Raw genomic sequence first — 23,445 nt, 5'->3', positions numbered from 1 at the left:
GGGTACAAAAGTATGCTACTTTTATAATCATATTAAAGACCTTACATATTCTTTCACCAGTCTTATTTGTACAGCTAAAACACTGCTCATGGAGGTCCTATAGGACAGGAAACAGAGATGAATAATGGTAGAAGTTTCCACCTTAGGATCCCATGAAAAAATGAACATCCTCTCTAATAATTTACAGGGTGCCTAGAATATAGGCAGGATAATTTGTATGTCCACAATTTATGAATGATAAATTAACTGTGCCTTTAAACACTAATAGAAGAAATACTTCAGGGCAGAAGCTGCCAAAATAAGTAGCTTTCAAAACCAAGACTATCCCATTATCAATAATAATACAAAGTTGCATCAGTTTCACAGCTTTCTAAATTGCTGTGGAAATGTTGATATGAGATAAGGTAATGCAAATGACTGCCAAGTAGTCTAATAAAGAGTCTTGAAAAATTCAGGGGAAAACACATTTCTGTTTGGGTGATATGCTGCTCTGAACTGAAATGTTTCTAGGTTAATCCTTGGCTTCCACTAACTCTCTATGAAAGCATGTTTTGCAGGCATTACTTCAAAGTATGATAATTACTACATTTAGATGAAATTAATCATGAAGCAGCTTTCAGTCATGTTATCTGGCTAAGGAGACTATTGAAGCCTTCAAGAAGTGCCTATTAGTAGCCAGATATGGAAATTTTAAAAGGTGTATATTGCAGTGATATGAATCATTTATCACAATAATCTTCTGTTGCTGGAGGTTATAAAAAAAATAAATAAATTGACAGTATCATTTATATTAACAAGTGGGATCTAAATAAAGCCCTCAAGCTCACCAAGCTCACTTTTTTTTTTTTTTTTTAATATAAGCCATATATTAGGACAACATTTTAAATACATTTTATAGACATAATTTATGTTAAAAGAATCTGTGTGTTTTTCCATCATCTGAAACATACAACATATAGTAAATTCTCGGAAATACATGTACACAACATCAACATATAGTAAATTCTCAGTAAATATCTGAACAAACTGTCTAGTAAGAAAATCCTTTTAAAGAGCTGAAAATTTTGAAAAATTATCAATAGATGATCACAATAACATTTGATTATATGAACAAGTGAATATTTTTATTCTTAAGCTATTTTTTTTTTAAGGCAAAGTGCCTGAAGTTAGATTTCTAAAGCCATACTTATGCAAGTAAAATGAAATGTAGAAGATGTTTAGTAAGACCTTAAACCAAGTAGATTCTTCCAAAGTTATATAACACTTACATCTAGGCATCTCACGCTTGAACAAAATAAATGAATTAATTAAAGAGAACTGAATAATTGGTAGATCTCACAGGAGACAAAACTGATCGTGACTTCCAAAGTCCCAAAATGCAGTTGCTTACTATAAGTCACAAACAATAGGTAACTAAACAACTCAAAGGAAAATAATACTGAAAAAAATAATTGAATTATGAGTTATATTAGTGCAATTAAAATCTAAGAGCATTTTACCTTATTTGATTTTACTTTGCAAAGGTCTTGGTTTTAACTTTTAAATTATAATAATGTGTAAGTTATTGGGGAAAGAAGCTTGTATTACATTAGGTTTCCATAGTCATTATAACTTTTTCTTAAAATCAGTAGCAACAACAAAATCTTTCTGGCCTTTTTTGCTAGCCAATATGTGGTTCTGTTTTCCATGTTAATTAAGAGGAATTTCCAGAAAAAAAAAGTTAACTTTTGTTAAACACCACTCCTTGGCGTCATATAAACATTATCCTAAATACATCTTTGCCAATCATCCTAGGAAGCATAATTGCCAGAACTTGCAAAAATTGCCAGAACCCTTTTCTTTTTAAAACTTTACTCTGAATGTCTTGCAACTGTAAAAGCAAATGTGTGATATAAGAATGATGTGTACAAGTCTTGGAAGCTGTGCAACATCATTAAGACTAATATAACACATAAACAGCAGTCTGGGCTCTCTAGCAGCCTTGACCGGCAGTGCAGTTAAAGGCACCGTATCTTCCTTGGTATCGGTGACAGAACTGTTTGATATCCATCAGAAGGGATTCTTTTTTTCTTCTCCAAAATAACCCCACTTCTACAACAATGTAAATCAATAAAATACCCACTAGTAAGTCCCAATAGGCTGTTGGGACTTACTATAGCAGATGAGACTTCAAAATCTGACCCTTCTGATATTTTGGTTCCCAAATTCAAAGCATGCAATTTTTCAGGAGCTTCTGAGAACCTGTTTGGTATTCAAGTCTTCTTAAAAGGCTTATATAGATCATCCAGATACTGAGAGATCCAAAACTACTGGGTATCTCTGACAATCCTAACCACAAGCTTTTTTGAAAGCACCTGTAACTGGCTTTAACGTTATAGCTAACAAAATCATTTGTAAGACTATGAAACACCCTTTCCTTTTCGCAGCTATTTTCAGGAATTATTTGAAGACAGTTATATTTTGGTACGTGTTCTCAAAAAGCAAAAACGATTGTACAAGGTCCCCTCTTAGGCGGATTTTTCTTTTACTGGATCTTGAAAAAGATTAAAGAACCGTAAAATATTTAAAATTATTAATAATAATAATAAATAAATAAATAAATAAATAAATAAATAAATAAATAAATGATCTGACTGTTCTTATCTGTACAGGTTAAAAGGATCAATTTTGAATTCAAACTAGGAATAAGCATCTGGCAGCTAGGATAGATGTATCAGTGAAAAAGCAAAGCAGCATTTATTCTTTCACCTCTTTTTAGCACATAGCTCGATCTTTTCCTCAGGCCTCAATCAGCATTCTTTTGAAGTAAACTATCAGTACACAGTAACTACAAATGACATCTAAACTACAAACGGGGCAAGAAAAAAAAAATCCCTCTGAGCTCATACAGTGTCTTTCATGCCATTGAGTCCCTAGGAGGTTCGTAATAAGCCATTAGAGAAGGATGCCCCAGTGCTCTGCTTCAGAATGTGGTGGTTTGAGTTTAAACAGATTTCCAAAACAAAGTATTTCAGACATTGCTCTGATGTGAATTATAGAGCTAGGTTTCAAAATTATTATTATTATTATTTTTTTAGCAATAGATTTGTAATACAATGTCCATTGTACATTTAGGAATAGCAGATCTTCAACAGCTACATACAGCCTATAGTTTCTATATATAAACATTATTTCTGGGAAATAAATGGGTCTCAAATTGCATTCTCTTGAAAGACTCATCTGCTTTTTTTCCTATAAAAATATCTCTCACTCATACAAAAATCCTAGATTAAAGGTGTTATTCAGATAAATGAATATTCCAGGGACAATATTCTGATAGTATTGCTAATGCTGCACTATTTAAAAAAGCATCTAGAACCCCTAATTATTTTTTTCTTGTATATAAACCAACTTTTCTCTTCAGAAACTTACAAATGTGACAGTAATATCACATTTACAAACAGAAACTAATTTCAGCATCTGTTAGCAATCACGGTGTCTGAATTAAATAGTACATGATATCATAATCAAACATTGTGTAATCCAGCAGGTAAGGTTCAGGATGCAAGGACTCCTAGCCTGATCTGGGCTAAGCACCAAAACTTGGGAATTACTATATACCTCTAAAAAACATGTTTCACTGAATGAAAAAATAAAGAGAAATTTAAAATTGGTCACTTGGCACTGACCATCTATCTTCTCTCTTTTAGGTGATGATCACATCCTTCAGTGCGATGTTCACTTATTCAAACCACATTTGTTGGCTAATGGTCTACAAAGACCCACAGAAAATAAGTTCTGCAATGAAAATACCTCACACAATGTGACGAGCTGACTCAAAGAACGTTTCTAATAAAACTCCAAGAAATTTGTCCTTGTTGGTTTCTTACCACTTATTTTGACTGAGGTATTCAACTAGTTTTGTCATAAAAAGTAGGAAAACAAAAAGAACAGAAAAATCACAGAATCACAGAATTGTCTAGGTTGGAAGAGACCTCAAGATCATCGAGTCCAACCTCTGACCTAACACTAACAAGTCCTTCGCTAAACCATATCCCTAAGATCTACATCTAAACATTTTTTAAAGACCTCCAGGTATGGTGACTCCACCACTTCCCTGGGCAGCCTGTTCCAATGCCTCACAACCCTTTCAGTAAAGAAGTTCTTCCTAATATCCAACCTAAAACACCCCTGGCACAACTTCAGCCCCTTTCCCCTCGTCCTGTCACCAGGCATGTGAGAGAACAGACCAACACCCACCTCACTACAGCCTCCTTTAATGTACTTATAAAGAGTGATAAGGTCGCCCCTGAGCCTCCTTTTCTCCAGGCTGAACAAATCCAGCTACCTCAGCTGCTCCTTGTAGGACTTGTTCTCCAGACCCCTCACCAGCTTCATCGCCCTTCTCTGGACTCACTTGAGCACCTTGATGTCCTTCTTGTAGCGAGGGGCCCAAAACTGAACACAGTACTCGAGGTGTGGCCTCACCAGAGCCGAGTACAGGGGGACAATCACTTCCCTAGCCCTGCTGACCACACTGCTTCTTATGCAAGCCAGGATGCCGTTGGCCTTCTTGGCCACCTGAGCACACTGCTGGGTCATATTCAGCCAACTATCCACCAATACTCCCAGGTCCTTCTCCACCAGGCAGCTTTCCAGCCACTCATGTCCCAGCCTGTAGCTCTGCTTGGGGTTATTGCACCCCAGGTGCAGGACCTGGCACTTGGCCTTGTTGAACTTCATACAGTTGACCTTGGTCCAGCTTATCCAAACGAAATGATCTGAAACTCAAAGAATCAGAAAATTCTTTTGAAAATTGAGCAGATATTTTCCAGTGTTTTAAAGACAAAATTGTGCTCTGTCTCAACAATAAAAGGTTTCTCATGTTATTGACCAAAGAACAACTGAGAGCATACTCTGGGAGCTTGTTTCTTGCTTTGCAAAAGCAATGCAACAGCAGAGCTTTTACGATGATGTACCTTCCAAGTACAACAGCTAATGCTCTTTTTCCTTTCTTGAGCAAGGGTTCAAGAGAGGAAATAGAAATGATAGCAGGTGGCATTCAATTGCTAAGAATTTCTGTTATGTGAATGTGAGACATAATTGAAAGTCTCTCAGAGGCCAGTCTTAGTACAGTCTGCTCTCAAGCTAGCAGATGCACCAGAATTTAAAACCAATTTATTAAGTAGCAAGATTTGTGGTTAATATGATTCAAGAGTAAAACACCTAGATAGCTGAGCATTATGAAGTTAAGAATGAACTGCTATTGAATATACAGTAAGTAAAAAAACATTCTCAAGCGTTCAAATATATTGAACTATACTATGGTCTAGCATTTTTTGATTTCATTTACTTGAAGTTCTTAAAACTTTTCCCACAAAATAGTATCAATTCAACTAATATTCTTGAACACTTAAGCACATAAATACTGAAAAATCTCATAGAATCATAGGATGGCTTGGGTTGGAAGGAAACTTAAATATCATCTAGTTCTAACCCCCCTGCTATAGAAAGGCATGCCACCCACCAGATTAGGTTGCCCAAGGCTTCATCTAACCTGATCTTGAACACCACCAGGGATGGGGTGTTCACCATGAAGTGAACACCACTTCTCTGGGCAACATGTTCCAGTGCCTCATCATCCTCTGAATGAAGAATTTCCTCCTAATCTTTAATCTAAATCTCCACTCTTTTAGTTTATGCCCGCTTGTCCTGTCATTATTTGATTGAGCTCTCCATCTTTTTTATGCCCCCTTTCAGTACTGAGAGACTACAATGAAGTAACCCTGGAGCCTTCTCTTTTGCAGGCTGAACAACCCCATCCTTCTCTGCCTTTCATCATAAAAGTGTTCCAGCCCTCTGATTAACTATGTGGCCCTGGACTTGCTCTAATAGATCCACATCCTTCTTGTGTTTGGGGCTCTAGACCTGGACATGGTACTTCAAGTGGCAGACTTTAAGGGGACAATTACCTCCCTTGACTTGCTGGCCACTCATCTGTTGATGCAGTCCAGGATGAAGCTGGCCTTCTGGGCTGCAAGCATGCACTGTCAGATCATGTCAAGCTTTTTGTCCACTAGAACACTAAGCCATTCTCTGCAGGGCTCCTTACTTAATTAAATTACTTACTTAGAATTAAATACTTAAAAAGTATTTAATTCTAAACTTTCTTTTAAATGTTGTTACTCAGTTGCTTTCAGATTTATGTATATATTAATATGTATATATTGATAATTCTACACTAATTGTATGGCATTAACAGTGAATTCTTCTCCCAGACTACTCATGTCTGAGATTGCCCCAACCCAGGTGCAGTGCCTTGCACTTAGACATGTTGAACCTCATTATGTTCACATTCTCAATTCTCAAGCTTGTCCAGGTCCCTTTGGATGGCATCCCTTCCTTCTATTGCATCAACCACACTACTCAGATTGTTGTCATCTGCAAACTCACTGACGGAGCACTTGATTGCATAGTCTATGTCATTGATAAAGATATTAAACAGTACTGGTCCCAATACTGACCCCTGAGGTACTTCTCTCATCACTGACTTCAACTTGAATATAGAGCCATTGACCACTACTCTCTGGGTGTGACCTTCAAACCAATTCCTTATCCACTGAATGGTCCACCCATATATCCATATCTCTCCAATCTCTCCATATCAAACCAGGATATCATGTGGGACAATGTCAAAGGCCTTACAGAAGTCCAGGTAGATGACATCAGTCTGTCTTCCCTTGTCAAGTGATGCAGTCACTCCTTCATAGAAAGCCATCAGATTGGTCAGGCAAAGTATTTAATTCTAAACTTTCTTTTAAATGTTGTTACTCAGTTGCTTTCAGATTTATGTATATATTAATATGTATATATTGATAATTCTACACTAATTGTATGGCATTAACAAAGTCTCTCATAGTTTTGGGGGGCTTCTTTTTTAATTATTTTGATTTCAGTCACTTCTGAAATAGTAGGTACCATGTATAGGAACAATTTATCAGAGTCTATGCACTTTCTATTGTAATGTCTCCATTTTATGATTAAGACTGTCAAAATTTCATATCACAGGTAATTAAAACAATGTTTTCAGTGGCTTTAGTAGCTAGGAAGGCACTATCTAAACTGTAATTAATAAATAAAGATTCCTTAGTTAAGATACTTTCTAGACCCCTAAAATTTGATAGTAACATGAAAAAAAGAAAAAACAACATCAAAAAAACATTCATAAGTACCAATATTTCTCCCACATGAAATATTCTGTCTTTGGACCAGCACTTGTTTTTTTTTTTTTCCCTGACTTAATCACTGAGCACTATACCACCATATACTCTGTGACAGTTACTGACAAAACATCCCCTTGACTCTCCAAAAGATCATTTCTTGGTAAGCATGAGAAATTCTAGGACATAAGTAGTCTTTTTGGATGCTGGGAGAGGTCAGTAAGTGTTGAGTCCCAGGCAATAGGTTTTGTGTTTAGATTTCTCCAGAGTCTGGGATAGAAAGTGAGGGGAAAGTGCAGAAGACATTATTACTTGGTAAAACTGGGAGGAAGTGTGGTCTTCTGTAAGATAAAAATCAAGTTATCTCAAGTGATATTTGACTAGATTATAAGAAAAAATCAAAATATAATATATTTTATATAATATAATCATAAGTTACTAATAAAATAAAATAAAATAAAGTGGGACAAAAAAAGGGTTTGAAGAGCTTGGGATTATTAAAATGTATCTCATGAACATTCTTCTGTTGTTGATTACAATATATTGGTGATAACACCTCTAAAATTCTGACAGATCATTTAAAATTCAGTTTTCAAATTGTTGCGGCAGGGAATATTTTTACTGTATATTTTCTCTGGCATTTTAGCATAGAAAAAAATAAATATATAATTAAAATAAATTTACTTCAAACATGTATCAAGGAAAATGTTTTGCCTTCTTTTCTCTGTAAGAGCAACACATTTCTTTGAGATGAAAATGTCAAGGCATTATCTGCTGTCTCTGTACCAAATAAAGCCACTGGAAAAAGTGGGAACATATTAGATACCATACAAAAGAATAGATAGACTGTTTATAAAGAGAAATTCCTTCTTCAACTTTTATCATTACCAGCTCATCATCTAAACAGTAATTAAATAAAATAAAGAAATCTTTAAATATAGCTCAGGGTAAATTGGTACCCAAGAGCAGTGAAAACTTTTTTGAAGCAGGAAAAATATTCAAGTAATTTCTTCCACCCTTTGTGGAACATGTCCTCTCTCCTCACTATCATCCTTCTTTATTCCTCTTTTGCAGTAACAGACTTTTTGATCATTCTTTAACTTCTTTGGTGTCTTTAAGCTCCTTCCAATGTCCAGCTGTTGAGTTTGTTGCTTCCTCACTGCAACATCTTTGTACCATCTATCTATCTATCTATCTATCTATCTATCTATCTATCTATCTATCTATCTATCTATCACCACTGACAAAGGAGTCCTGATATGAAATTTTACCTCAAACAGATTTCCCAAAATCATTTTTTAAAGTTCATTCAAAAGTCTTAAAAATAAAACAAATAAAGAGAGATGTGAGTAAACAAGTGATTCAGCTACACTTGTAGTAAGAAACAGCCTGCACTTTGGGAACAGCCAATTTCAACTGTACCAGTGACTCATGGTTCCACTAATTACTGATTTCTTCTTTCTACTTTGTAATTGCTGAAATGCATTCAGTCTCCCCCACTGCAGAGCAGGTGGAAACATGTTCCATTGCCTTCTGAATTAATCAGGAATGGTTTAAAAAAGCTAGACTCCAGAGCACAATATGAGATCACAGTCATCCGTACACAGGAAGCTGTAAATGTAGTTAATTGCACAAGCTGCAGTGATTTAGGGAAAAAAGTAATGCTTTCTGTGTAACATATGCAGGTAATAATATTAACTCTTAAAATTTAAGAATCAGATCTTTTCCTGGAATAAACTGTTATTTGAAATAATAGAAACATAACAGCTGAATTTTTTCTTCAATAATTTTACCTTTTCTTGAAACAACATGGGGAATATACCCTCTTTAAAATATTCTTAAGAAAGCTCAACACCAATATTTTTTGAATTATTCATAAGAAAATGTGAATAAAATATATATATATAAAATATATATATATTTATGGTCATAATAGGCTTTATTAAGGGTATGCATTCTTATGATATCTTTCCCTAATTCTCAAAATATTTCAATTTCTTCCTTTTTGTTGGATAGATAGATGCATCTGTAGACTTTATCACCAGAATAAAGTGTTTTTTTTTTTTTTTTTTTTTACTTCTGAACATGGATGCAGTCAGCATTTTCACTATGTGATAAGGGAAATCCTAAATAATGTAACGTCCATCTGTTCATCTTTATAGGTGACACACTACTCTAATTACACTCTCATAAGTGAAGCAAAACCTGTGAGGAAGCAACCTCATGCAGAATCTATTGTAATCAAGCTATAAATCAATACACTTATAACCATGGCTGTGTGTAGCTCTTCCGCTTAAGAGGATCTGCCCATTCTATTATCCTAATCATTTGATGATACTTCAACTGACAGTCTTTCAGAGTTATGTATAGCAAAGGCCACAAAGTTGGCTTTACTTCCTAAAAAAAAAAAAAAAAACAGATTAAGAGAACAAGCAGGACCATTGGGAATATTTATTGAAAGCTTAAACAATCTTAATGAGGAGTAAAGTGCAAAGGATGCACTATTACAAGTCGAGAACGCTGTTGGTCTATGAACCATCCTAGAAAAAAAGATGAATTATATTTTGGAAAAAGGACATGAGTGACTAACAAATACTCATTCATTAAAACAACTTTTTTTTTTTTTTTTAAAGCCTAACCCAAAACTGCAGAGATTCCTATTGTCTTTATTTACCTCTGGGTCAAGCCTTCAACCTGTCCACTGAGTGACAGCAGAAATAATTAAGATAGTGTTATGTAGGTATGTTGTCACAAACAGACTGATGGTGCATGGATGTTTTGATGTTTCACACAGAATAGCTATCTTACACATCAGGCCTGCTGACTCAGATGTACATCTTATTTTGAGAGAACAGATCTGTTTTTCTTCATTAAAAAAGATTATCTTTGTGTTGTTTAAGGCTAAGGCATATTCTAATCCTGTTATTTCTGGATGTGACTGGAAAAATAAACATTACATTAATCCCCAGACCAACATAAACAAGGTTGATGAATTATATTCTTTAATTAAAGCTATGCCACGCAGCTGCTTGCATAGCACAGGTATGTTGTTGTACGTATTATTTGGTTACCTGTGCAGTCTTTAGACTGAACAAGTATCACCTTCAAACTTGATACTGATTCTAGTATCTAAAGTCTAGTATCTTCTTTCCTAAAAAGATTCTTTACAGGACTGACAATGCAAAAGAGATTGCTTGTCAGACACTAAAATTAGTCCTTTGCTTTACTCAAGGAAGATTTTCTTGCCAACTCATCAAAAAGTGAGTTTGTAGTACAAGCCCAAGCCTCCTCCCTTTTTTATTTATTTATTAAAGGACTGACATTTCTAATTTTTTTTGCCGACAATATCTTACCACCATCACTCACCATTTTCCTTTCTCACTACCTGCCCTGTTGCAGTGAAAGATGAACAAACACAACGAAACCAGTCTGAGCTGAGTGATATTCAGCATAACCTTGAAAGCACTCAACTCACAGAAGTTAGCAAAAGCTGAGGCGCTGAAAGGTGCTTAAAGTTTATTCATCTGCCATCTGCTGCTAATATTTCATGGACAGAGCAGGCACCTCAGACAGTAAATATTCAGCTTCTCTTTTAGAGCTTTTTTTGAACAACATGGAGAGGTGGGTGAGTATGGGAATGGAGACAGAGTTTCCTCTAAAACCAATTTCATACTATATGAAAGAAGAGCTCAGTCCTCTGCCTCAGAGTCACCCACAGTCAATCTCAGTCATATGTTGAACCAGTTGTTACAGGAATGTGAAGGAGAGATGAGGGAAAGACAGGAAAAAGCACATTTCTAACCCTTTGTCTCTGCATTTCAATTCACTTCTAGCTCAAGTACTGAACCCTGAAAGGCATAAGTAGCTGGTCTTGAAATAAATAACATAGTTATTACCATGTCTTTTCTATCTATTGGCAATAAGGGATAATATTTTCAGAACCACCACAGTGACGTTGCAGCCTCTGTACTTTTTTCAAAAGTGACAGAGGTTTTAGGAGCTCAGTTCTCACAGAAGATCAATGAGAGTTATGTGCCTGGCCTACTTTGACGTGTTTGCAAATCCCACCAGGTGCCACACTGCATCTTCAGGCACCTAAATATCTTTGAAATCATGTTGTCAATAATTGCTGAAGATGGAGAATTTCCTCAGAATTCAAAGTCCACTGAGTGCTTTGAAGCTTTCATTGTAGGATACATAAGACATCTTTTGAGCTGCCTTTTGTCTTGTTTCAGGAGCATAATCCCTTAGCATCTAGCCACATGGAGACAATTACTTTTCTGCTGTGTTTGCATCTCTACTCTGTTGATATATATATATATATATATATATGATATATATATGATAGATAGATAGATAGATAGATAGATAGATAGATAGATAGATAGATAATTTGCATTGTCTCTCACTGTGATGCTATTTCTGATTTTATCTATCTGGAGAGACACAATTTGATTTTTACTACATAGTTATATCTGTCTCTTAATAATTTCTTGAGATATCAGTTAGAAAAGTGGGTTATTTTATTTTTCATGGAAGGCTGAATACTTAGAGGATGACTATGAGTCTTGTGTTCAGCTCCCAAAGGTATATAAAAATAAAGAAGGGAATTCCCACCCTTCCAATGAACTTGCAAAACAGTTTTCTCCAGCTGCATTCCTACAATGGCTCTCCTGTGCATTCTCTCAGCTTATCACATGTATCTGTGAGGTTGTACATCTATAACTTTCAGGGCTAGAATACACTAGATCATCTAGTCTGACCCTTTCTTGCAGAGACTCCTATATTTCAGCTAGTGACCTTTCAGCTGATGTGTATCTTCCATTAGGTAAACAATTCTCTTCTGTAGATGTCAGGGAAAACACTGCAATGGTAGTTTATCACTCTTAGTGTTAGCAACATGTACCTCATATTCAGTCTGGGTTCACTTAGCTTGAGCTCCCAGTTATTCATACTTGTTAAAACATTTCCTACTACATTAAAGAAGCTGTGGTAGACAGATCTCTTTTCTCTGAAGGTACTTAGTATCCACAATAACAAAGTCAATTCCTTTTAAAGAGATGAATACTTTATCACTCTCAATGAAGAATATCCCTAATTTGTAAATCACTTCAGTGACTTTTTCTGTTCCTTCTCCACTTTGGACATCGTATCAACATGCATGTTCCAGTTGTTTCACTGCCTTGTACAAAGGCAACATGTAGCCATGGCCTGCATTCCCTGTTGCAAAGTTTATAACTTCACAGCTGCAGACAAAAAAATAAAAATATATATATATTTAAAAAAATCAACCTCAACTTGCCCTTCACCCTGTCAGTTTTAAAGCTATCTTGCAGGTGTAAATGTAGATGGCTATATAACACAAAAGGCATTAGGGAATTGGGTCCTGAGGTTAGAGAGACTATATTTGGGTATAAATAAATAAATAAATAAATAAAAAGAATATAGCTCAGAGTAATGGGATAAAATTAAGCAAGGGAAAATTTAGGCAGACTGAAATGAAACACTTCTTAACTGAGATCTATTAGGTTGTAGAATAATCTTCCATGGGAATTGATGGAGGCCTGGTTATTTCAAACATTTAAAACTAAACTGGAAAACACACACACACACACACACACACACACACACACCACAACACAAAAACAAACAAACAAACAAACAAAAACTTGAAGATATTCTGTAAGGAATTATCCTGCATAGCCAGAGGGAAGGATTAGATGACCTAGTAGGTCATTTCCATCTGTACTTTCTGTGATTTCACTGTACAAATCCCCGCAAACAGAAAATTGTTAGCAAAGTCAAGAGATGCCATTAAACGCTGTCTGTGTCAGAGAAAGAGTGAATAACATCACCTGCTGGTTAACTGTGCAGGAAACCTAATCCAGCATTTCCGCAGGTTAAAAAATATGACCAGTGCTGAAGGCTGCTCGCTTAGCTTGTGTCTGAAAGGAAAAAAACTAATGATGCAAAAATGTCAGGAAGCAGCAGGTGAGCTATGAACAGGAACCAGGAGAGAAGGAGGAAAGAAAAAATCAGGATGGGCTTGAGATGCATAATAGTATCATGAGCAAGTTGTTCATCAGGAATGAATCAGTGAGTAGTAAAGAGATGAAACCTTAAGCTCCAGTAAACCATCAGGGAAAATTATATATTTTTATAGGCTTTGGCATATGGGCATTGATAATAATACCATATCATAGCTAAGATGACACCAAAGCCTGAGTTTTTGCTGAGCTTTGTACAAATATAAAATAAGACAAGCCATGGCCCCAACAGAAACACACACATGTATGAGCAGCCTAAGAGTGAAAGCTGTCAAGAGAGCATCAGTAAAAGCCCAAAGAAAGATCACAAAATTCTGGAGTCCATAACTTGATCTTTGTGTATGTGTAATACAACAGGATTTGTTCCTAAATTTGCACTCAACTCCTAGTGTATTGTGCCCCCTTAATTTTTGCAGCTACATTCATTTAAAACAGTGTTGGTAAAAACATTGTAAAGCAGTGTTGATAGTATAACCATATACTAAAAGTGTTGATAGTACATCCGTGTTTTGTCTATTGCTGAGCAGTGTTTGCACAGCATCAAAGCTTTTTCTGCTGAAATGCCAGCTATTTTTCCCTTTTTGCCTCTCCCCATTGAGTTGGGAAAAATCTAGGAGGGACACAGTTGGGATAGCTGACCCAAACTTGCCAAAGGGATACTCTGTACCATATAATGTCATGCTCAGCAAGAAAACCTGGGGTAGAGGAATAAAGGGCATGGAGTTTTTTTACCAAGCGTCTATTGGTCAGAGACTGGCTGGGTATTGGTCTGTTTGCGGGAGGCAAGGCAAGGCTAGGGAAAGGGAAAGGGAAAGGGAAAGGGAAAGGGAAAGGGAAAGGGAAAGGGAAAGGGAAAGGGAAAGGGAAAGGGAAAGGGAAAGGGAAAGGGAAAGGGAAAGGGAAAGGGAAAGGAAAGGAAAGGAAAGGAAAGGAAAGGAAAGGAAAGGAAAGGAAAGGAAAGGAAAGGAAAGGAAAGGAAAGGAAAGGAAAGGAAAGGAAAGGAAAGGAAAGGAAAGGAAAGGAAAGGAAAGGAAGAAATGAGTCAGAGTTCTATCCTTTTAAACACTACCTTCTACCTTCTAACAGCTGCTCCAAAAAATAGGCCCAGACAATACAAGTAACACATAGACATGCACCCCATTTCATCTCCACTGCAGGTTTTACATTTTCCTCATACTTTGATAATAAACCAGAATACAAGCATACAAGCTGTCTATAAACCTTTTTTTTTTTTTTTTTTTTTTTTTTTTCCTCTGTACATGGCCAGTCACTTTCAAAATATCTTGGGCTCTCTTGGCCTGACTTCACACTTCCATTTTGCCTTTGTAAACATCCCAAACTGAGACAATTGAGACACTTTTTACATCTCACTGGCCCTTGCACAGCTGACACTGGGGTTCCTCTGAAAGCACACATTACCCTTCCATCTGCTGACATCTATTGTATGACATCTTTCACACTGGGGAACATGAGACACATGGCAGAACCCATGCTGGGAACAGCATGCTGAAAGCTGTCAGTTGAATATACTACTGGGAGTGAGCAGTGCAGAGTGGAGTTTCAAATCCTGCTCTTGAGGCACAGCAGTTTTCCTACAAATGTGTATGCCAGCACAGCAAATATGGGATCAATGTTTGGATCCCTGACTAAAGCACTCAATCCACAGCAGATAGATTCACCCAAAGTATTTCAGTCAGTCTGCTGTGCATCCACTCTTCTCGATCGGTGTGCATGCCAGGTATAAAATTGTCATAAGGTATATTTTAATTGGTCTTTACTTTTCTGGGAATGTTGAAAGTAGTGTTGCTCGAAAATGTTTCTTCTGAAAATAGTGTCACATTTGAATAACACTAAAACACTTTTCTAGCCATGTCAGCAATAGGATAAGGAGGTAGATGAAATAAATACATCATCATACAACAAACTATTTAATTAGCCACATTTGAAAGCAAACAGTAAAAAATCATGCAGACAGAACAAACAAAAAGATAATTGGCCACTAGGTGTCACTAGCTATTCTCTTATAACGGAGGGATTACTAACAAGTCTGCAAGGGTAAGGTTGAGCCAAGAAAGTCAAAACGAAATGTTTTCTTTCCCTCCCTCTCCCTCCCACCCCCACTCCCACCCCGTTCAGAACAGGAATTTAAAAATCCCCGGGAGCCCCAAAAGTCATATTTGCTCCTGCCTGACTATCTCCATTCCCCTCTGCCTATGTAGTGCCACAATATCCTTCATCAAAACTGTGATTAAACATAGACTTTCCTCCCTACTCTTCCTGAGACATGATCTCACTGGATGACAAGATAGCAGGAATAATCTGGTTAGCCTGATTTTGTGGCAGTCACAAGATAATGTTTTCAATTTTTACATTTGAGATCAAGTTCTACTTTATTTTTTCATGATTGTAACATGAGTTTGCATGATTGTTATTGTGACATCATTACAATGTACCTCAAGGTTTGTAACTTTAACTCCACTGAGAATTCTCGTATTCAGGAGGCAAAGATTTACTTTGGTAGCTAGCAAGACATCATCTCTTCCTTCCTTTGCTAACATTGCCTGTCAAGAAACATGTGACACCATAACATTTGTCACAGATGCACCTACACCATAGGATGTACACCTACCATAACCTAGCTCACTGATTTAGATAGACATTGCAATGGTCCTTAAGTAGTACTCAGATGAAAACCATTGCTCTATTGCGAGCATACCTGCTCAATAAAATACAAGTCAGATCTTACTTTCTGGTCTGGGGTGAAAGAGTCTGCACATAAAGACCTTGACTTGTTTTACCTTTGCTAAGGAGAACAGGTCAAGGAGGTACATATTTTCCATCATTTATCAACAATCCTGACTATTGGGGGAGGTCCCAGTCGACTGGCGGCTAGCAAACATGACACCCATCTACAAGAAGGGCCGGAGGATAGACCCAGGAAACTATAGGCCTGTCAGTTTGACCTCAGAGGGAAACTCATGGAGCAGATTATCTTGTGTCATCAAGCGGCACTTACAGGGCAACCAGGCGATCAGGCCCAGTCAGCATGGGTATATGAAAGGCAGGTCCTGCTTGACAAACCTGATCTTCTTCTATGACAAAGTGACGTGCTGGATGGATGAGGGAAAGGCTGTGGATGTGGTCTACCTTGACTTCAGCAAGGCTTTTGACACTGTTTCCCACAATATTCTCCTCAAGAAACTGTCTGCTTGTGGCTTGGACTGGCGTACGCTTAGTTGGGTTAAAAACTGACTGGATAGCTGGGCCCAAAGAGTTTTGGTGAATGGAGTCAAATCGAGTTGGAGGCCGGCCACTAATGGTGTCCCCCATGGCTCAGTACTGGGGCCAGTCCTCTTTAATATCTTCATCGATGATCTGGACAAGGGGATCGAGTGCACCCTCAGTAAGTTTGCAGATGACACCAAGTTAGGTGCGTGTGACAATCTGCTCAAGGGTAGGAGGCTCTGCAGGAGGATCTGGATAGGCTGGACCGATGGGCTGAGGTCAACTGTATGAAGTTCAACAAGGCCAAGTGCCGGGTCCTGCACCTGGGGTGCAATAACCCCAAGCAGAGCTACAGGCTGGGAGAGGAATGGTTGGAGAGCTGCCTGGTGGAGAAGGACCTGGGAGTATTGGTGGATAGTTGGCTGAATATGAGCCAGCAGTGTGCTCAGGTGGCCAAGAAGGCCAACAGCATCCTGGCTTGCATAAGAAGCAGTGTGGTCAGCAGGGCTAGGGAAGTGATTGTCCCCCTGTACTCGGCTCTGGTGAGGCCACACCTCGAGTACTGTGTTCAGTTTTGGGCCCCTCGCTACAAGAAGGACATTGAGGTGCTTGAGCAAGTCCAGAGAAGGGTGATGAAGTTGGTGAGGGGTCTGGAGAACAAGTCCTACGAGGAGAGGCTGGGGTGCTGAGTTTGTTCAGCCTGGAGAAAAGGAGGTTCGGGGGTGACCTTATCGCTCTTTATAAGTACATTAAAGGAGGCTGTAGTGAGGTGGGGGTTGATCTGTTCTCCCACATGCCTAGTGACAGGACGAGGGGGAAGGGGCTGAAGTTGTGCCAGGGGTGTTTTAGGTTGGATATTAGGAAGAACTTCTTTACTGAAAGGGTTGTGAGGCATCGGAACGGGCTGCCCAGGGAAGTGGTGGAGTCACCATCCCTGGAGGTCTTTAAAAGACGTTTAGATGTAGAGCTTAGGGATATGGTTTAGCGGAGGACTTGTTAGTGTTAGGTCAGAGGTTGGACTCGATGATCTTGAGGTCTCTTCCAACCTAGACAATTCTGTGTGACTCTGTGTGTGATACCTGGGTTTGAAACTCATAAAGCATCTGTAAAAAGGGGCAGAGCCTTGGGTTTCTTGAACATGTGTCCAGCCTTACATTATTAAGCAAAAACATAGTCTTCCTAACTGTCATTTGGATTTTGTTGTCCTTGTTTTTCATTAGGGAAATAATGAAGTTGTCTGACAGTTTGGGATCCAGCTAGAACTGTTTTAGTGTTCAAAAGTTATGTATTGTAGGCTGTGTGGGAAACTGGCCTGTATGAGATAAACCTGTATCTGAATTTCCCTATGTGGAAGGTGGGGAAAAAGGCACTTGACTACCCTTGCAAAGGGGTTATAGGACTTACTATCAAAATAGTAATTTATTTATTAATTTATTTTATAAAATAAATAATATAAATTATAAATATATAAATATAAATTATAAATATATAAATATATAAATAGTAATTTATTTATTAATTTATTTTATAAAATAAATAATATAAAAATTATTTATTTATTTATTACCACCATTATTATTTGAATTAATACAGCAATAACTAGAAGGCAAGAACATCAATGACAGCTAAGCAGAGTTTTAGTTAAGATGTGTTGTGAAGATCCAGGCTGACATTTTCTGTGCTTTATAAGCTCATTTATTACCTATGCTATTTCTTGTGAGAACCAAAGCAAAGTGGGAAAGGAGTTTGCAGCAATCAAACTTGAAGAAAAAGGCTCCTCATGAACATAATGAAATTTTATGAATGTTGATATAAGAAGAAGCAGTGAAGCTCCAGAGAAAGGAGCTCTGTGAGAAAGGGATCATTAGAAGACAGACTACAAGCAAATTGTGAGTACCTGAAAACATCAAGTTCTGCATAATATATTTTTATTTCCACTAAAAAATGAACTCATATCTGACCATACTATCAGAATTACATTTTATAAGCTCACATTGTAAGCAAAGCATAAGAATGAAAGAAGGAGATGTCTTCTTTCACTCATTTTCTCTCTGCAATTTATGAATTGAGTTTTTGAGACACTATTATCACCTCAATAATAATACTGTGACATTTCAGGCTTTCACAAAAACTTAGAGGTCTTGTTTACTTCCACACAGGGATAACAAAGTTTCTAAAAGCCTCAATTTCTACTTGAGGTTGGGCACGAAAACTTTAAAAGAGAGGGGTCCTGTTTCTCTCTCAGAATGCAGGCTAGACCTCTCTGATCTGATGTATCCCTGCCATGGGGAGCACTGGGAGAGTCTGGTGAAAGCTTCTTGATGCCTATGCTAAGCATGATCCTTCATGGGGATATGAAGACATAGCTCCCTCTTTATCCTGAATAGCTCTGGACAGATTTTTCATAAAATGGTTTGAAGTGTGAGTGTGCCAGACCCTTGTGTCTAACAATTATGTTTGTTTAAGCAAGACTTCTGAGTTTGTGACAATGGAATTATCTATTTTTCAGGACAATTAACACAATGTTTTTGTACTAGCTGAAGGTCAGAGGATTAATGTGGTTTTATCTACAGTGCATTTTTAAAAGGTAATTAAGAATCGTTCAGTGCATTCTGTACTAAAAACTGAGAACATTTCATATTAAATGACTCTTGCTCCTCTGCAGCAGCAGAAAGAGATGGAGAGAGAGGAATGGAGGAAGAAAGGCAATGAGAAAAGTGAGCTGGCATGCAAATAAACGAATACATCACACAGATGCAGCTAATGCAGAGCAATAAAGAAATCCACTCTGGTAACACTAGAAAGAAAATCATCTCTTGGACAAAAGGGCTAATCTAAAACATTAATCAGCAAAAATATTCAGCATTTGCAGGAGAGTGATGGAGCATTCCTTGTTACAGGAAGAGAGATGGAAAAGAATAGAGGGAAGTGCTGCTCTGAGAGCATTTTGTGGAGATGTTTTTACCACCCACTGCTTATGGAGCATCTCCTCCTTTCTCTCATTTGCACCTGACAATCTGTACATGCCACTGTAGGGAAAGCCTTCCTAATGGGCCTCCAGTAGGAAGTGAGTCTTCTGAGAGGTTGTGCATGAAGGTGAGGAGCAAAGTGGGACTTGGCACCAGGAGGGCAGCTTCTGGCAGCAGGAACTGCCCCCTAGCACAGGGACAGGTATGGTGATAGCAAGGAGGCAGCATCCTTCTCAGCTTTGGGGATTTCAGTGACTGGGGGGAGCAAAACAAGACACAAAACCAGAGACATTCAGAGCTAATACAAGGATCTGAAAACCACAGCAAGGAGTTTATTTTTAATGCAGTGGCCAATGCATAGCCCTTTAATGGGAAAAAAGTAAGAATATGGGAAGCTGTTCCTACACTTTTGCTTTTGGATGTTTATCTATGCTGCTGATTAAATGCTCCAAGGTTCATTTTTCGTGTCTGCCCAAAGCACATACATACTATCAGATGCTGAGGCACCTCCTTTCAAAACTGGGCTATGCACTACTATTCTGTTGATCAAATGTGGCAATTATTTCAGGCTTAAAACCTTTTAGGGATAACAATATGTGCTGCCAATCAAAGCTAGAAAGTACACATGCATTCAAAGAGCAAGCTGAGTGAGGAATAACAGCAACATGTGTAGCAAGAATATATTATGGATTACAATCCTTTTACACAAAGGCTAGTAAACTCTTCAAAATGCAGCAACCTACAGGCTAATAAAAGGGACAGAAATGTGTGGATATCTCGGTTTGTCTAATTTGTGTCTTTCTAGCATTGGTAGGCTGACTCACTGGATTTAGCAATAGCTTGTGAAGATGAACATATTAATAACTTTATGCTGCAGCTCTGGCATAAAATGTAATCTTTTAAAATTCCATATTCTCAAAAGAAATACAAGCTTAGAACCAGAATAAAGTTAGAAGACATATTTGAATTGTCATCTTATTTTCTTTTTAAATCTGTGTTATACATTTAAATATGCAACTTGAGAAAGACAATTCCCCTCCATTGTTATCACTCCCCAGTGTGCCACTCCCTACCATTGAAGCATACTTAAATATGTGGCTGCCAATACAGTGCCCCAAAGTATTCTGTGTCATTCTGTGTATTTTTATATTGTATCAAACATAAATTAACATTTTTTCTTCTCATCCTGTAAACACTTAAACAGGAAAGCTTATGTAGGCCATGTATTATTGAAAAAAAAAAAAAAGAAAGCAGATGCATATTCATATTTGCATATGTAATCCACAGTATTAGTAAACAATAGGTTATATATTGCTTTGACTTTTGATAGAATTTGATAAAATTTGACAGATTCGAATAATTAGATAGCAGAGCACAAGGCTTACCTTGAGAACATAGTAACTGTAGCCCTGAATCTTTCAATTCTAATTTAAACCTTACTTCAGGGCTTTAGGCATTACTCTAGCCTACAGAAATGCTTATTTGAGTACTTGATGACCTCCAGAAGATTATACAGAAAGTTTCTGACAAACCAGCAAGTAGAACCATTGTATTTAGGTATTAAAATGATGACCTAAACCACTAGACTGACCCTTTTGTTTCTCCTTGATTTTAATGAGACTTGATTTTAATGAGACAGTCACAGGCTGTGACACTTACAGGAGATATGTTTGCATTTGTACATTAAACCTACTTGAAAATTTATTGAAATAACAGAAAAGACAAATTGCAACAATCTTAATGTAGACAAGAAGCAAATGTTAATATATAGTTTTATTGAAAAACACTTATTTTAATGTTAAATAGCATAAAACACAATGGGTTAGTATAAGGGCATCACTAATTTTAATTTTAACTTAAAAATATATATATTCTGAGTGTTGAGAAAATCTTAGTAAAATAATCACCTATTTTTTATCAAGGGATTTGATATGTAGATGTATTACTATGTTACTATTTATTAAAGTGAGATGAATTTGTGAAAAAAAATCATGCAAAGTTCGATGTACTCCATGCAGTCTCTTATGTATGCACTCTTTGAAACTTCTTATGCTTTTTTTTTTCATGACAGAAAGCATTTTATAATATTTTTTGTAAAAATCCTAAACTCATAAAACTGATAAAATTATGTGTATCATTTATATATACATATATACATATATAGAATATCTATAAATACTGTATATATTATATATAATGTAAATACAGTATATATATATTTAAAACAGACTGTGATATAAATGTATATATCTTTTGACATTATTTGATTATAATTGAATTCTTAATTGATAATGAATTTTATGCATCCCTATCTCAAATGTTTAAAGCCTGAAAGTGCTTACACTAAACAGTCAGATATCTATTGCAGAGAAAGGAAGACTTCATTTTCTTACCTGCTTTTTTAATTTCAGGGACAGCTGTCTTCTCATGAGCTTTCTCTTTTTTTCCTTCTTTTTCTGAGATTTAATTAAAGAAAGTCATTTGATATGCTATAACTCTGAATCATACACTCAAATATGCATTCAGCCAAGCCCTGATGGGCACATGTTGAAAAAAGTGACTTATTTGGTAGTTTAGTTCAGATTATTCACTTATAGCACTCGCACTGAACTAGCCACAGAGCAATCAGCTGAAAATGAAAATTAATCAGCATGCATCAACTATGAATGATTTGGACCCTTAATAATTCATCAAAAGCTAGGCAAAAATCATCAGTGCATGAACATGGTACCTTTTAGCTTAAGCTCTAGTAGCAAAGAAATCATTAATAAATAATAAATGACATAAATATTTTCCCATGAAAGCAAACCCCTAGTGGATTTTTGATACTTCATGGGAATGAATGATCCAAAATGTTATTTAGATGCATATCAAGGCTTTGCAGTTTGATCACTGTAAGTTTCGGTTATGATTCTTAAAAAAAAAAAAAAAAAAAAAAAAAAAAAAAAAGACATAAATAAAAACCACTCTAAGAAAGTGGCACACAGTGAACCAAGTGATATGTTGCTATGTCTGTGAGTTTTGTGAGTTTTGTGTTTGGTGATATCACCATGTTCTGCTGTTTATAGGGACCTCACTAAATTGTCTGACAAGCTGATAGCTGGCCACCAGACAGTACTGTGTGAAGTCAGAAAAATTTTTCAGAAAATAGCCACTAAACACATCAGGCATCAGGTACAGAAGAAACAGTAACATGCAAATTATGATTAAGGAACTAAGAGGACAATATAGAGACAGAAGCATGGGACTAAAAACCAACAACCAAAACCAACCAAAAACAACCAGCCAAACAACAATAGTCTTTGAGCCAAAAATTGGAATAAGACCAACAAGAAATGTTCCCAAACCATACCTTTCTTCTTAGTTTCAGTAACAGACCTCTTTATATCAGTCCTTTTCTTTTCATCCTTTCTTTCTAAAGAAGGAAAGAGAAGTTCAACTATTTTCATATATATGTATGCATGTCTGAACATGGTGATATTGCATATATATATATGTAAATACATATTTAAGATAGGAATTCTTGGCTAACTGTAGTAAGTTTGACATCTGATAAATTATTCACTTATTTCATATATATAGTCACTTATTTTATATCAGTATCTCAGAAATACAGCTTAATACACAAAGTAAATATGGAGGTAAGATTAGAACAGGAACCAGTACCTACAACATATCATTACTGTTGCAAGTACTATTCAAGAAATTATGCACATTAACATGGTACAACTAGAAGTTTATCGTGATGATTCAGTGTCCATGCCCCTGTTCTGCATGAGTGCTTCTATATAAAATATGCCTTAATAGCAGCAAAACTTGTAAGTGATAATAGGGAATAGCATAACATAATGTTATGAAATGTCTGCATATATAATAAATATACCTTTATAACTTTTTTAATGAATTGGACCTTTGAAACAGTCATTACATGATTTCTGTTATTCATGGAGAAATGCCATTAAACCGTCATCTATGAAGGAAAAAAAATCTGCCTCTATTTTGTCA

General features: G+C 36.6%; 1 protein-coding gene and 1 long non-coding RNA gene across 26 annotated transcripts in view; one reads left to right on the top strand and one right to left on the bottom strand.

The window, feature by feature from the left end:
* The window catches only part of LOC137854296 (uncharacterized), a 29,228-nt gene extending 25,375 nt beyond the window's left edge, over window positions 1-3,853 (top strand). For both annotated transcript variants that reach the window (XR_011095073.1, XR_011095074.1), the window contains one exon: window positions 3,690-3,853. This is a non-coding gene — a long non-coding RNA (uncharacterized lncRNA). The remainder of the gene's footprint in view (window positions 1-3,689) is intronic.
* Window positions 1-23,445, bottom strand: part of TRDN (triadin) — a 238,733-nt gene that overhangs the window by 101,329 nt on the left and 113,959 nt on the right. For all 24 annotated transcript variants that reach the window (XM_068677544.1, XM_068677564.1, XM_068677566.1 and 21 more), the window contains 2 exons: window positions 22,793-22,855; window positions 21,834-21,896 (listed from right to left, as the gene is read on the bottom strand). In XM_068677544.1, the coding sequence (XP_068533645.1) occupies window positions 21,834-21,896; window positions 22,793-22,855 (126 nt within the window). The remainder of the gene's footprint in view (window positions 1-21,833; window positions 21,897-22,792; window positions 22,856-23,445) is intronic.

The sequence above is a fragment of the Anas acuta genome, chromosome 3 (assembly GCF_963932015.1).
Source record: "Anas acuta chromosome 3, bAnaAcu1.1, whole genome shotgun sequence".
NCBI lineage: Eukaryota > Metazoa > Chordata > Aves > Anseriformes > Anatidae > Anas > Anas acuta.
This window is presented reverse-complemented; position numbering and strand designations above follow the sequence as displayed.